Source organism: Pieris rapae, chromosome 17 (genome assembly GCF_905147795.1).
Source record: "Pieris rapae chromosome 17, ilPieRapa1.1, whole genome shotgun sequence".
Taxonomy (NCBI): domain Eukaryota; kingdom Metazoa; phylum Arthropoda; class Insecta; order Lepidoptera; family Pieridae; genus Pieris; species Pieris rapae.
This window is the reverse complement of record NC_059525.1, coordinates 3,474,842-3,491,288: the sequence shown is the minus strand read 5'-3', so window position 1 is coordinate 3,491,288 and position 16,447 is coordinate 3,474,842. Positions and strand designations below refer to the sequence as shown.

Below are 16,447 nucleotides of genomic sequence, written 5' to 3'. Positions count from 1 at the left end.
TTTTACATATAACTTATCTAAATATCTCTAAAAGAAACTTCTTCCATCTTTTTTTTGCATAATTCACATATATTTTTACATCACCAGTGCCTAAAGAAGGCCACAAACCATGGGGACAAATGACGATAGCTGAGCAGCTTTTTAAGTATAAAGTTAGTATTGAGCAATAATGACCATTTGTTAAGTTTTTGTAAGAAATAAAATAACAAAATACTTATATAGGTACTATGTAATAATTTACTGAACTAAATAAAATGGAGGTACTAGTTACTACAGAAATTTTAAAACTGTGACAGTTTTATGAATTTATATGTCATAGCAATATTATTTACGAATAATTAAAACCACTTAATTTACAATAATTTTCATCAATAATCTTTCCAGCATATTATATCAACAGCCGATTTAAAACGACAACAATTAGCTTTGTGAATGACATTTAAGTTTATGACACTGACATTTGTGAAGTTAAGGAAAATGATAAAATTGCGAGATGGTGATTCAAAACTTAGTTAATAATTATTGTTTTTATGTACTTTCTTAATTCTTTTTGTTTAGTAAATGTGTACATTGTTGTAATAATTTAGAATTCTATATACTACTGATTATTTAATGAATAGTAATAATAATTAATATTCGGTTAAAATTATAATTATTTTCTTTTTAAATTTATGTTAATGAATTAAGTGTATTCACATGCGTAACGATTTGCTTAGAGTATCAGATGAAAGTGACTTTCCGTGTAGGTATTTTTTGTGAAAAACTCTATAATAATCAACGAATATGTGCACGGAGCCAGTGAGATTATTTTTTAGCCAGTGGCGACTTTGGATCAGGCCTTTCTTTATTGCGACATATATATTATTGGTAATTGTATTAGTGCCAACACTAATTGTACATGCAATAGAAAATGGATTTACAAAATCTGATCAGGGAACATTGGTTGCTGGGGGCTTCGTACTCTTGGCTATGCCAATATCAATTTGGCAAATAACACAACACATAGTACACTACACTAAACCATCATTACAAAAACATATTATTCGGTGAGTGTTTACATGCCATGTTCATCCTGATTCAATAAACTGTTGCTGTCATAATAAGTTAATAACTATTTCAATAGAAATAAAATGTAGCACTTCTTACATTGCATAATACATTTTGTCTCCTTTTTTATTATTCTTCTTACATGTTTTTATTTGTTGCAGAATATTATGGATGGTACCAATTTATGCCTTAAATGCTTGGCTTGGCTTAGAATTTCCTGAGCAGTCTATATATATGGACTCCTTAAGAGAGTGTTATGAAGCATATGTTATATATAATTTCATGAAGTATTTACTTAATTACCTCAATGATGATAATGATTTTGAAGCATCATTAGAGTTAAAGCCTCAAGTGTATCATATATTCCCTTTGTGTTGTTTGGCTCCTTGGGAAATGGGAAGGTAAGTTAATTTTAGGGATAATAATATTTTATTACCTTATTTATATATAATCCACCTTGTATAGTACCTATAATTACCATATATATATATATATAAATTATAAATAAATATATTTCACGTTTTTAAACTTGAAAGCTTTTAATATTCATTATAGACCTATTTAGTTGTATTAAAAACTTGTCTTGAAAGTTTAAGTACCAAATTATGTATAGGAATTTGCATTTTGATGAGGTCATGTATGATAATTATATATGATTCTGACAAAAGTAGCAGAAAAACTAAACAAGAAATTGTATAAAATATGTTTTGATGTAATTTATACTATTATAAATAATTACACACAAATTAAGCAATAATAACCAAGCTAATTAATATACGATTTTTTATAAAAGAGTATAAAACAGTTTTATCAGTAGCCAGGACACAGATATCCTGTGTAAGATGAATTGTTATTTAACCTTTTTAAATTGTCGTACATAAATTCTATTTTAAATAGTAGTAAAACATTTTTTTTAAAAACAACAAAAATGTTTTAACCAAATTTTTAAAACTAATGTAGTTTTTGTAGTAATTTGTTAATGCCTACCCCAACAGAAATAAATTAATTTTGACTGATTATCTGAACACGATGGTATAATTGTCACATATGTATATATTGAATTTATCTAACAGGTAAGAATTAAATAAAGTACTCATTTTTAATAGGACTTTATTAAAGTTTAAGGAATGCACTAGAAACAATTGAATATTTTAAATAAATATGAATTATTATTTTACAGTGAATTTATTCATAACTGCAAGCACGGGATTTTGCAGTACACACTTGTGAGGCCTCTGACAACAGTCATCTCAATGATATGTGAACTTTGTGGTGTCTATGGAGAAAGTGACTTCAGTGCAAATGTTGCTTTCCCTTACATGATAGCATTTAATAACTTGTCACAATTTGTGGCTATGTATTGTTTAGTATTATTTTACAGAGCAAATAGGACAGAGTTAAAACCGATGAAGCCTATTGGAAAATTTCTATGCATCAAAGCTGTAGTTTTCTTCTCATTCTTGTAAGTACAACAATACATTTGATCTGCTCAATTTTTTTATAAGGAATTATTATAATATATAAGCTGTGTATGTATGTTGTTGGGGGGGTTAAAAGGGGGCTTAAATGTAAAAATGGGGGAGGCCTTTGCCAGTGGGCACACAGAATCAGTTATCATAGACAACAAAAACAATAAATGTATGTATATTGATTCTGATATAAGGCTATAAATAAATAAATAATGTATGTTGTTAATATTTTAATAGATGTTCTGATTTTAAGTGATATCAAGTTACTTAATGGTAACTGTCATGATGATGTGATGGCAAAATAAAGGGAAGAGTGGTTGGGTGATAAGTGTGTGCTGTCTGGATTAGTTATTGCAACATCTGGGTCATGTCAAGACATGTTGGCTGGCTTCTGTAAAATCAAAATTCAAATAGGCATATTGTATTTTTTATGTATTGGATAGTTTGACTATCTCAGTATCCATAGATTGGAGATTTTAGAACTTTCCCATTATTCATAATTTGTTTTACATTTCAGCCAAGGCGTTATTATAAATATTTTGGTATACTGTGGTGTGATATCAACAATATTTGATATTTCTGATAAGGACAAGATAAAGATTATGTCTTCCAAACTACAGGTACTTTTTTGTTTACATTTTATGATCTTTATCTACATACAAATAATACGTTATTGTTTTGAAATGACATTGGCTCGTCAGTACACTTATTATGAGGATGTAAAATTTTTAAGTTTTTCTAGCTACAATCAAAAAGACTTATTCTTTTTGATTTATCAGTTTAGGCCATAGATAGTGTGACTACTTGTACTACTCATAAATTTTGGTCTAAAGACAATCTCAATCGAATATTTGAGTTTGATTAATGTTTTCAGTATGTTAAAGGTGAGATTCAGAAACGCAACTGACTCCCGTATGTCAAAATCCGGGAGGTCAGACTTTGAGATAAGTCTTGTTTCTGAATCGAAAGCCATATTATAGAACATTAATTAAAATAAAATCTTGTCTCACAATTTCAAAAATTTTTTTTCAGTATGAAGTTTACATATATTAGAGATTGTCACTTGAATATGAAATAGAACATGGGCCTTAGTATATATTATTTTATATTTATTTATGGGTACATAAATAAATATTAATATATAGGAATATTATTTATCATTTGGAATTGGCAAATCGTTTTTTTTTTTTTGGTTAAGTTAAATCCGTTAACTGTAATACCATTTTTAGGACTTCCTGATTTGCATAGAAATGTTCATAGCAGCGATAGCCCATCACTACAGTTTCTCGTACAAGCCTTATGTATCGCCACTCGATCCATCCCCATCATGTTTGGGCTCGTTCCTCGCGATGTGGGATGTATCAGATGTCAAACGGGACATTTCTGAGCATCTTGGAGTTGTGGGTGAGTGATCTAAATTATCATACATTGAAATAGGTCTTGTCTTGGCGCTATAAACATTCTAGGGCCTCATATTTCTGTATATGTTTCATGATCATTGTCAATCTAATAGGCAAGTAGGTGATCAGACACCTGTGCCTGACGACCGCCCTAGACTTTTTTCGACTTCCTCACGATGTTTTTTGTTACCGTTCGAGCGAGTTAAATTCGCACATAGAAAGTCAATTGGTCCTGGGATAGAAATGACCTCAGGTTTGAGAGTCGCACACTGAAGCCAACGCCGCACTGTTTAAAATAATTTTATGCCATTTTAATGTAATGTAGATTTCGGAACGATTTCAGAATAAAAGTTGTATTTGCGTAATATTTTTTAAGAGTTTTTTCGAACTATCTCTCGACCCTTGAATTCGTACATTCCATCATATCACAAAGGCACACCTCAATCACTATGAAAATTCTTTTACTTCTAAAAAAATAAAATAAATCAGTTGCGCTACTACCTCTTTAGGTCTTGGCCTCAGATTTCTAAATCCGTTTCATGATTTTTTTTAAAATCTAATAGGCAAGTAGGTGATCGGCCTCCAGTGCCTGACACACGTCGTCGACTTTTTGGGTCTAAGAGATGTCGGTTTCCTCACGATGTTTTCCTTCACCGTTTGAGCAAATGTTAAATGCGCACATAGAAAGAAAGTCCATTGGTGCACAGCCGGGGGATTGAACCTACGACCTTGGGTATGAGGGTCGCATGCTGAAGCCACTAGGCCAACACTGCTCTTTTTCTTCTAAATTCATTTTAAATTTTATTTCAGGAAGCTCATTTAGCAGACGATTACGAGGTAAATCAATGTATCACATGACCAAAGGTTATGATGAGAGCTCGAGGCTTGTCAGCGAACAAGTTCCATCCAGCTCTGTGCCAGATTTGACAGTTGAAGCCACAGAACCACCGTCGGTGGACATACGGCCTTCTGTATATGGATCTCTCGATAACACTGTGGCAACGGGTTCAATGAACTCTGAAACCGACCCCTTACTTGATATGTCCGAAGACAAATTTGACCCGAGAGCGTAATTTACGAACTAATACGAATATTAGCGAATGCAATTTGAAAAACCTTACGCCTATTTTTTTAATATTAAATAAAATTTATAAAATAACGGAATGATGGGTATGCCATGTCCACTTTTGTGTGTCACTTTGCTAGAAGTCTAATGTCTACATAGTTTGGGGGATTCCAATAGTAAAAATAATAGAGGAGTGCGGTATGTATGTTCATAATATACTATTAGAGTTATTAAGATCAGTCACAGTTTGAATAAATTAATAATCTGAAAATATCAAATATCTAGCCAAGTTACAATACCAATTAAAATATTGTGTTAGAGACCCCAATCCAACTCCCAGAGTTTATATTGAAACTATTTTCATCAATTTGTTAAAAGTTGTATTTTTCAATGCAATTTATATATCACTTTTGTATGGCTATGGCGGTGTAACAGCATTTATAATTGAACCCAGAAATGTGAATTAGTATTAAAATATAACATTATGAAAAATAGTTTTGAAACTACATACCTACTATATATTGATCAGTTGAGTATTGTCTTTTTTAACATTTACATTTCGATTTAATACTCTATATAAGGTGTTTCAATAATCGTAAATTTTCAATTAAATGATGGACTGTCATCCTGACAGTTCATCAATTACAGATGTCATATAAACTTTTGTTTCGTTTTTATCTGCTCTAATTTACGAAACGAATTTTAAGTAAACTGCATACAACGGATATGCACTAATCTAACCAAGTGTATTTAGCATAAATTTCGAGAAAGTCCTTCATATTTTTGGCTGGTTTTATGAATTACAAAATTAATATGACAATTTATGAATTTAAATATATATTTAAGTATTATTGATGTTGCATTCCAAAGGCTAGAGCAAGTATTTCTTCCTTACTGTACTTAAAGTGTGTTACGTGCAATAACATTTTTATTACTATGCTATTACAATAGGTACTATTGAAGCGTAAAGTTTAATATGACTTTAAAATTTTCCAAAATAGAATGTGTTTAACACAAAAAATGCTTTCTGATAAAATTAATATTTTTTGGAAAATTAGCTTAACTTGAAAGAATTTTTGATTTATTAGAAATTCATGCGTTTGTTATTGGAAGATATATATGTCGCAGCCAACTAGTTTAGCCGTTCAATTAACAGCCTAGCCTTTTAACTAAACTGCGCCGTTTAACTAGCGGCCTGAAATATATTCAGTCGTAGCGTTTGTTACAACATTTAATAAACTGTCTGGATAATACTAAGGCCATTAGATAGAACCATCATTTTGCAGAAATAAAAAAGATGAAACATATGACAAAAAATATTTCTTTCAAAATAAAATTGCTTAAGTCAAATTCACATTATTATTGTCACCACACTCTTCCATTGTACTTGTTTTTTTTTCATGATTGTGGCATAATTAAATTAACAGTAAACAGGCTAGGCAAATAATTAAACGTCATCGATCCAAGTAATTTGCGTAGCTGTTTGATGAACTGCCTGAACATGTTTTAGGCCGCTAGTTAAACGTCGCCGTTTAGTTGAAAGGTTAGGCTGTTAATAATTCTAGTTGGCTGCGACATACATAGGCATTTCAATAATATTGTTAATACATTTCAAAAGCACGGATTTAGTCTTGCCATATTAAAGGAGTGATTATTACTACTATTTCTAAAGCAGAATGTGTTGTATGCGCGCCTAGAATTTCAGTTACGTAAATTACAAAAGTAAAAAACTTGTTTAGGCCTTATAATATCAGCGACCTTGCTGTAACTTCACATAGCGGCAACAAATAGTGTTTGTATAAGATGTAGTTCTTTTAATAACCATTGACATCGGCTCAGTGTCACTATCGCTATTGGCAGTTACACAGTAAGGGACTTAGGTTAAAAATATGAATTTATTATAAAAATTCTGATTTTTTTAATGGACTGAAATGTTTTCGGTTCAATTCTCATTTTTTTGACGTTTAAAAAGCTTTAAATATTTTACTGTGTGTGTGTTACTATATATAGATCTTTCATTTATTAGTAATAAAGCATAATAACCAAACTATGGTAATATAATGGAATGTGATATATTTTGTTGTTTTTTTAATATAGTTCATTGTACCGTTGAATATCATTTGTGAAATAAAACAATTTTTCTAAGAATTGGTTTTTAATTTTTAAAACAAACATACAAAGAGTATGTATTCAATATCACAATTTTTGGTATGTACTAGACTCACTCATATGAGCCTCATGTATTAATGTATAAGGCAAATTTGTCTTTAAGACTAGTAAGAATTACATTCTAAACAATAGGTTGTAAGTACTGATAAATGCATTATGCGTAATTACGTATTGAAATACTGTACTTATTGAATTATCTGTGATTTCAAATATTCAAATCCAAAAAAATAATTTTGTAGGTACATTATTTGATTTTTGCAAATTTTTCCTTTATTTTTTTATTATTAAAACTGATTTCGATAAAGGATCCATTAATGTACCTATTAGCTTTAATATTAATAGCAGATCCCATACATTGGAGAGGCTGCTGCAATGACATTTATAAACTACAAACAATGCTAAAGAACAAACAAAATCATGTATACTTAGATTTTTATGTATATTTGTACTAAGGGAAGAACAATAAAATAAAAATTATTTGGAAGTCTGATTAAAACGTAATATAAATTAAATTAAATTGCACCTATTAAATTAATTTAATCAATATTTTAACTAAAACTAATTATCACTTAAACGACTATTTTGGAAATTTTCTAATGCTGACAACCCGGCTTTAAGACTATTCATCTCGATTCTGTTCCAAATCGTCCCCATAACAATATAATAAAAACAAATTCCGGTCATAAATATTTTAACCATATCGACTAAAACATTGTTCGGCCAATACCCAACCGAACCAATCAAAAACATGAAAATAAGACCACCGGTCATCAAAAATAACTTCCTCGATTTGACCACAGTTAATTTCGCTTCTTTACAGATTTTTATTGCTTCCACTACTGTGTCATCATATTTGTCGTATATGCTTTTAGGCCGGTCCTTGTTCTTGGCATTTGCCTTCACCTTCAACTCGAGTGACACAGCGTTGTGGTCTGAATATGAAAATTCTTGTCCTGGTACTCTATCTGGTAGCGGATTCTTGACACTGATGACTTCGGCCTTCAATAGTAAATATTGAACGGTATATTGCAGTGTTTTTTAAAAAGAATAGGTTACGAGATACAGAAATAACTTTGTGAACAGTATTTGCGAATATGATACGTAGACGTGCTTCAACTAAGATTTGCGTAACGTTCTTGCTTGTACGGTTTATATAAACAGAGCTAGGAAATCATCCGTTTAGACCCAAGAATTGAGATATCTTTCAGTCATCATTTATTAAAAAAAATACCAATGCTAAATTGTACCATATGGGTATAAAGGATTTTAGCAATAAATTAGTGCTATCTTTTAAAAATAAGGAAACATCAAAACAGGAGCTTCAGAAACTCTAGGCCTTAGATTCGTGAATATGTTCAATTATCGTTCTGTTAGAAGGTCAGCCTTCGATGCCTGACAGTGTAGATTTTTGAGTCTATGGCCGGTTTCTTCACGATGTTTTTAATTGTCAGAGCAAGCGCATTCAAAAAAGTACATTGATGCACAGCCGTGGTTCAAACTCACGATTTCAGGGTTGGAGGCACACCCTCAAATCAAGGCAAGATATAACTATAATAACATCTGAAAAAAATTAATATGCACAAAGTTAGAAAGAAAAAATTTACCTCCCATCCCGAATTCACATGGAACAGTATATGATCAATTCTCTTTCCTTCCGGACAGGTCTTTGTCATTTTCGGGTTGGAGTAACTATTGTTAATATTATCACAGGTCCCCAAAGCTTTTATCGTCTTTGCTGTATCCCCAATTGACTCTACATCACATGGATCCATAAGATTTGCTATTTGAGTTATTAATCTGTAATGAAAATATGTATACTAAATTAGTTTTGTTTTTCGTACATGTTTTATTGATTTTAATAAATTACTCATACATGTGTAGGTTCTTCAAAGTATAATTATAGTTCTAGAACAATATTTATTTGTTCAAGCCCACAACATCAAAATAAGTGGTGTTAAATAGAAAGTGATAATGAGTATGGCAACAAATATTTTATTAAATTCATATTTCGACGTCATATTTTACCTTTATACTGTTACAAGCTAAAATCTTTAAGATCTTATCTGAGATATTCAGTTTAGTCTCTAACTCAAACGACAGTTATAGTGTAAAGAAGTGTAGAACTAGATCTTAGATTAGAAAATCTTAGATTGTGATTTTAAAATCTAGTTCTATCTAAAATGATAAGAAATGCTTCATTTTTATTTTTGTTATACATAACAACAGCAACAACAAAGAATTAGTTTATTCTGAGTTAAGTTTTTAATTAGATACTCAATTGGTTTTTAAACTTTTTATTCTACTTATAGGCAAACCAATCAAATCAAGGATAAATTCATTTGAGCTTCAAGTTTATAAAAGAAAAAGAAGACTTTCTTCTTAATTAAAAACAAGCACTAATTAATTCCCTTACAGAAAAATATAAAAAAAGTGTGAAAGGAATACTTTCGAAACGTATTTGTTAAGAACCTTACCCTATTTAGATATCTTAATAAAATGATATTCACCTAAACGATATTTCTCCAGGAGCTGTATTAAAATCACCAGCTAGAATAGATATATCAGCTGGAGAAGAGGTGAGGTTCACAAACTCAGCAGTCGAATGAGCTTGCAACACTCGATGGGCTAGGTAAATGTCATCTTCATGGTATTCAGCATGCAACTATAATTAATAAAGCATAACAATAAAAATTGATCTTTATATTAGATTTAAATTAGATGTCTACAAGTCATGAGATGTGAACTTCAAGTCTTAGAGAAAGAAATGCAAAACAAAGTAAACAAATAACAACATGACTTGCACTATCTAATTGAGCCATCTATTTATCTATTGTATTAGTTTTTTAAACTACTAGGTATAAGTAACAGGAAGAAGTAGCGAATTATCTTAATGAAATTTGCATACAGATAATTACAGAAAGTAGTCTATTACTAATTATTTGAACTATACTAGTGCAATAAACTTACCAAAAATAAATATACTTACATGTGTACAATAAACATTTATAAATCTGTCCAAATATTTAATGCGACAAAGACCAACCCCTTTTCCGCCAAACCAATCTCCATGATGTATCTTGTGAATGTAACCATTCAACGGCCATTGATGAAAGAAAACATCTTTTATAAGCCACTTAGAGAACACACATAGTCCTGAACCAAGAACTCCACTACAAAAAATAAATATACACTTTTCAATTTTCTCAAAGTAGGATTCTTTATGTTAGTTTACCTACCATGGGAATATAAGCTGTTACTAAGGCTCCTTGCCTTATCAACAGCTTAAATGGGGCATTTATGATTCTTGTATACTTAAATTATATATAATTTAATATACTTTATTCTGTTAGAAGGTTTGCAATGGGTCAGTATTGTGTTAGTATTCTAGCTAGCTCATTAAATACAATGAAATGGTCTTTTTTTGAATACACTATTGTTTTAATGCACATTTTTCTGTAAATGGCTAATACAATTTCTTTATATGTTGAACTATTATATCAATCTATTAGATGAGGTGGTAAAAGAGGTGTTTGTGCAAAGCAAGTTTGGGAGAAATGCAGCATCACCTAGTTCAAGCAAAGTTTGTGTGATATAGATAAGATAGGTTAGTACAATTATCATTTGACATCACTTATGGCTTCAATACTTATATCAAGCTATAAAAAATATATGTAAAAATATTAATTATTGAAATAAATATTTATTATTACAAATGGTATATAAACCAAGAAGTTAATTTTAAGCTTACCTATAGAAATAGTGTGAATATGGCAGTACACTACTTAAATTCTCTTTCAAATAAAGATAATCATTTTCACTCCATACTTCTTGAAGGCATACAATATCTTGATCACCGGAAAGTAAATACTTAGCAATTGCTTCAATTCTCTCCTTACGATTTTTGGATACAATAGGGATACCCCTTTAAAAATAGTAATTACCTATATTAATAAGTTGCTGTAGGTAATATTTTATTAAGATTTTTTTAAATTTTGAGCCACTTACCAACAGTTCAGTGTAAACAAATTTATAGAGAATTCCATTGTACTACTATTTAATAAATATTTTATTGTATCCGCAAAATGTTCAATATTTATCGACTAATTTAATATGGATGACACCAATAAAAATTGAAAACTCTTCGCCTTCGTTGTTTTATCTTCAATTTGTACTTAAATATTATAATGTAAAAGGAATGTAAATTTTACTAGAAATTATTTTTGGGTATCAACTAACAGCTGTTCAATGTTCACTGTTGCGATTCCACAACACTATTTTGATATAACAAGCTGTCAATAAACAGCTGATGTGCAGCATAGATAATTTGCAACTGGCAACTATTTTTTATAATATAAATATAGTACCATATAGTGCAGATAACACGAAAATATTTTAATATATACTATGAAGAAAAAAACGCGGGAAGCTTCGAATTTGGCGGGCGCGATTTTTGTTTGAATTTTCTGTAAAATAATATTTTTTAAAAATTTAGTGATCAGAATAGTTAAATATTGTATATATTTATAATTTGTATTATTATTTATATTTTTCTTCTTCTTTCTTCGAGTTTTGGTAAGCTTTTCTGAGTTTTATGAACGAGCCTCCGGACCCGGGGGGCACGGCGCCCCCCGCGGTTGCATTTATCACCATTTCCAATGAATCCGGTATGGATTCAGACTGTTCTTTGGCCTCTAAAAGGAAGCTGAAGCGCAGTCACAGGCAAAATTTACATAAAATGTGCAAACATTGCAATAAAAAGAAACGCAAAAGTACTACAGAACACTCTAAACCCTCAGACAGTCATTCTTGTCAATGCACAGATGAATTTGCTGAGACCACTGTGACACCACCAACCAACAATTTGCCTCCACCTAGTCCTTCCACAAATAAGACAACAATGCCTCTTTCCACCGGTATATCTTCTAAACCCACCACACAAATTGGTAGGGCTAGTTACGATGCCAATGACCACGGCCCGTTTGTGGTACATGTGCAGAAAGTACAGTCTGCTGATGATGATAGCACAGTTTTACACCCAGTTGTATTCGGGAGATTTTTAAAAAAATTTCTGTTTAAAAATATTGTAGATGGTAGTCTAAAACGTATTGGCAGAAATAAAATGACATTAACTTTTAGTAAATATACAGACGCAAACAGCTTTATAAATGCAAACTGCTTACCAACTAACAACATGAAAGCTTTTATCCCTACTTTCAATATTACAAGGATGGGTTTGGTTAGGGGAGTACCAACGGAATGGTCTCCTGAAGATATTATGGAAAACACTAACATACCCATTGGGTGTGGGGAAATTATAAAAATCAGGCGACTTAATTATAAAATCATGGTCAATAACTCACCTACGTGGAAACCTTCACAAACAGTTGTTTTTACATTTGATGGTCAAGTTTTGCCTAAACGGATATTTATGTGTTATAATTCTATGCCGGTTAAATTGTATGTGTATCCCACAATTCAGTGCTTTAATTGTTGCCACTTTGGGCACACCAAGGTCCAATGCAGGTCAAAGCCCAGGTGTTACAAGTGTGGTCAAGGCCACACTGGAGATACTTGTAATGTAGAGGAAGACCATGGTTCTTGCTGCTTATGCTCTGGGCTGCACTTTGCTTCAAGCAAAAAATGCCCAGAATATGTGAGACAAACAGATATAAAAGTAACAATGGCAGAGAATAGCTTATCTTATATTGAAGCGTCAAAATTACATCCCCCAATTTCGAAATCATTTGCTGATGTTGTATCCTCTTTCCCAAGTAAATCTCTTCCTGGTGGAAATACAGTATTGCCTGGTTCACCACCTCCACGTACAATATCTTATAAAAAAACAGTCTTCACTAAACCCAGAACGCCTCCTCAACACAGTAAAGGTTTCGATCATGTAGCACATGAGTCTCTTGTAAGAGACTACAATATGCCAGAGCCTTCTAATGGATGTGCATTACCATCATCGCCTAATGCAAATTCACAACAGACAATAATAGAGTTAATTACTACATTAATTAAATTACTTTCTCAACCTAATTTATCTATACCGTCCCACGCTGCTAATTTAATTAATTCCTACACTGATAATAATAATGGCCAACATGGACAGGTTAGTTCAATGGAACTGCCGCAGTATTATAAACAAAAAGCATGAAATTATACACATTATAAATAATTTTAATCCTTTTATTTTTTCTTTATCTGAAACCTGGCTAAAGCCAGATCAGGTATTCAAAATCCCTGGTTATTCTTGCTTGAGAGAAGACAGGGCTGATGGGTATGGTGGTGTATGCCTGCTCATCAGAAACTCAAGCATCTTTTCTTCCTTCCCTCTTCCTTCACATAGTAACAGCTTTTCTATCATTACAGCTATTGTTGATGGTATCTGTTTTGTCTCTATATATGTCCCTCACCCCTCCTTACAAATATTCAATGAAATTAAAAACTTAATTTCAGTTCTCCCTCAGCCTTTCATGATTCTGGGTGATTTCAACTCTCATCATACATCGTGGGGTAGTTCAGTATCTAATAGGTACGGGTATGAATTATTGGATATCTTAGACATGTATAACCTGTGCATTTTAAATACGGGTTCTCCTACTCGCCTTACAAAGCCTGGTGAAGTAATTAGTGCCATTGACCTGTCCATCTGTACTCCCAATTTAGCATCTTCTCTCTCTTGGTCTACTTTGTGTTCATCTTACAATAGTGATCATTATCCCATAATCATTTCATTTCCCTGTAAAAAAAATAGTAATATGTTTATTAAAAAGTCTCGCCTTAAACACAAAATCATAGACTCGAAATGGAGTCAATACAGTTTATTAGTAGAAGAGAAACTGAATAATTGCTCAGAAGATAATGTCACAAATAGTAATTATTTACAAGATGTTTTGTTAGAATCGGCTGATAGTGTTTTTCCTAGGAAAAAGCCGAGTAGTAATAAGTTGTCATCTCCACCATGGTGGGATGAAGAATGTACCACAGCTATTAAAAAACGCAAGGCAGCTGAGCTTAATTATCGCAATGATATGTCTATGGAAAAATACGAGGTCTTAATGAATGTAATGAAAGAGGTTAAAAAACTATTTAAAAAAAAGAAATCTGAGGGTTGGAGGAAATATTGTAGCTCTTTATCACCTGGAATAAATTCTTCTGTCATTTGGCGAAATATCAAAAGATTCAGGTCAGCTATCAATCCTTCTAACCCGTCGTTGCTTCCTATAGAATTAGCTGATCAATTCCTTGATCGCTTGGCTCCTCCTTCTGCTCCAGATCTCATCCACTCTTCTACACAAAATAACTCTGATGTTGTCCCTTCCTCATTAAATCTACCTTTTACGCTATTAGAATTAAAAGGTGTATTAAATTACGTTAAAGACAGTGCTCCTGGGGAAGATGGGATCCCATATTCCTTTTTGTCTCACCTTGGCGAAAATGGATTAAATTACTTTTTAAATTTAATAAATAAAGTTCTTTTGACAAATGACATACCGTCATCTTGGCGAAGTCAAATAGTGCTGCCATTTTTAAAACCGTCTAAGATTCGATCTGATATTAAATCATACCGTCCTATAGTCTTGTCATCGGTGATAACAAAAGTTGTTGAACATTTAATTAAAAATCGGCTTGAATGGTATATAGAAAATAATAAATATCTGTCACCAACTCAGTTTGGATTTCGAAAAGGTAAAAGTGTGTGTGACAATTTAGGCATATTAGTCACGGACATTCGTAATGCTTTCTCAAATAAAAAGTCAGTAGTCGCAGCTTTCTTGGATATTAATTCGGCTTATGATAATGTTTTGTTACATATTCTAAAAAGTAAATTAGATAAATTAAAGGTTCCTTATTTTTTAAATAATTTCATTGTAAATCTTCTATCAGAGAGGAAAATTATTTTAGATGTTGGCGGTCCTTACATGCCTAGTAGGCTGGTATGGAAGGGTTTGCCACAAGGGTCTGTGCTGAGTCCTTTATTGTACAATATTTATACACATGACCTAGAAAACTCTATCGGAGATTCAGTTAGTATATTACAATATGCCGATGACTTGGTTATTTATGCCTCTGATAAGTCTGTAAGTAATGCTGAACAACGTGTCTCGTCCTCTTTATCTTTCCTAAAATCTTGGATGGATGCAAATGGCCTAGATCTGTCTCCCTCAAAAAGTACCGTCGTACTTTTCACTAAATCCAGAAATCCTCCCTCACCAACTATAAGATATGATTGCGATAATATATTACCCGTCAATAATCAAGTAAAGTTCTTAGGAGCTATACTTGATTCTAAACTAACAGGTCAACCACACTGCGAATTTGTGGTTGGTAAATGTGAGCGACACTTGAATATGCTGAGATGTCTCAGTGGAGTTTGGTGGGGTGCTCACCCGGCCACATTGAGGTTGGTGTATAATGCTGTCATTAGAAGCGTTCTTGATTTTGGGACCTTTTTCTTAGATCCAGGTAATGTAGCAGGCTTTAGAAAACTAGATCTCATACAGTCTAGGGCTTTGAGGATTGTTTCTGGTGCTATGAAATCGAGCCCGGTTAATGCTCTGCAAATAGAATGTTGTGACCCTCCATTAAACTTAAGGCGTCAATATCTGTCAGATAGATTCATTTTTAGAACTGCCCAGTTCCATAATCATCCCCTCATTTCCAAACTGGAATCTCTTTCTCAAAAATTACCCTCTTCACATAAACCTTTACCTTGTCTATTAAAAAGCTTTCTGAAATTTAAACAATTACAAGCCCCAACTCATTCCTTTTATATCCTTCCCCTATTTAGCTCTTCTTATGATTCTCTACTTCTTTCTCCTGAGATATGCTTTTCTATTGGCATTGAAAAATCTGATTTTAATGCTAATGCAAACTTTAATTCCAATGTCAATATGAAATGGCCTAACTGGCATCAAATGTATACAGATGCTTCTAAACACTCCAATGGGTGTGTTGGTGTTGGAGTGTACCACAAACAGTACAACATAGTTCAGAAAATTAAATTACCTCCAGAATCATCGGTCTTTACCGGTGAATGTTTTGGACTACTAAAAGCTCTTGAATATGTGCTGTGTTTCAAACTCAAAAAAACCGTTGTATTTACCGATTCCTTAAGTGCATTACAGAGCTTAGCAAAATTTTCACTTAAACTAAACCCATTCTTTCATGTTATATTTGAATGTAGGAGAAAGCTGTTGCAATGCCAATTACACAACTATTTAGTATCATTTTGTTGGATACCTAGTCACTGTGGTATCTCTGGAAATGTGAAAGCTGACAGTTTGGCTAAC

The 16,447-nt window shown here is 32.1% G+C and overlaps 2 protein-coding genes across 2 annotated transcripts; one reads left to right on the top strand and one right to left on the bottom strand.

Moving 5' to 3' along the window:
- The first annotated feature begins 477 nt into the window (after nt 1-477).
- On the top strand, nt 478-6,594 carry LOC111001713 (transmembrane protein 184C). Its single transcript, XM_022271706.2, has 6 exons — nt 478-1,046; nt 1,209-1,448; nt 2,228-2,509; nt 3,034-3,136; nt 3,746-3,920; nt 4,727-6,594. The coding sequence occupies exons 1-6, from the start codon at nt 784-786 to the stop codon at nt 4,987-4,989; spliced, it is 1,326 nt and encodes a 441-aa protein (XP_022127398.1). The 5' UTR covers nt 478-783; the 3' UTR covers nt 4,990-6,594.
- A 530-nt stretch (nt 6,595-7,124) lies between these two features.
- On the bottom strand, nt 7,125-11,442 carry LOC111001714 (putative neutral sphingomyelinase). The gene is made up of 6 exons (XM_022271707.2): nt 11,157-11,442; nt 10,900-11,073; nt 10,138-10,321; nt 9,659-9,813; nt 8,756-8,948; nt 7,125-8,150 (listed from the first exon to the last, which is right to left on the bottom strand). The coding sequence occupies exons 1-6, from the start codon at nt 11,192-11,194 to the stop codon at nt 7,710-7,712; spliced, it is 1,185 nt and encodes a 394-aa protein (XP_022127399.2). The 5' UTR covers nt 11,195-11,442; the 3' UTR covers nt 7,125-7,709.
- Between the last annotated feature and the right edge of the window lie 5,005 nt (nt 11,443-16,447).

Bases quoted from the DNA above. Each gene is read 5' to 3' on its own strand.
- LOC111001713 (XM_022271706.2), top strand. From the start codon at position 784: ATGTGCACGGAGCCAGTGAGATTATTTTTTAGCCAGTGGCGACTTTGG. The intron at 2,510-3,033 runs GTAAGTACAACA...TTTACATTTCAG, and splicing joins GTAGTTTTCTTCTCATTCTT to CCAAGGCGTTATTATAAATA. The intron at 3,921-4,726 runs GTGAGTGATCTA...ATTTTATTTCAG, and splicing joins TGAGCATCTTGGAGTTGTGG to GAAGCTCATTTAGCAGACGA.
- LOC111001714 (XM_022271707.2), bottom strand. From the start codon at position 11,194: ATGGAATTCTCTATAAATTTGTTTACACTGAACTGTTG. The intron at 10,322-10,899 runs GTAAGCTTAAAA...TATTTTTTGTAG, and splicing joins TATTCACACTATTTCTATAG to TGGAGTTCTTGGTTCAGGAC. The intron at 9,814-10,137 runs GTAAGTATATTT...TATTAATTATAG, and splicing joins TAAATGTTTATTGTACACAT to TTGCATGCTGAATACCATGA.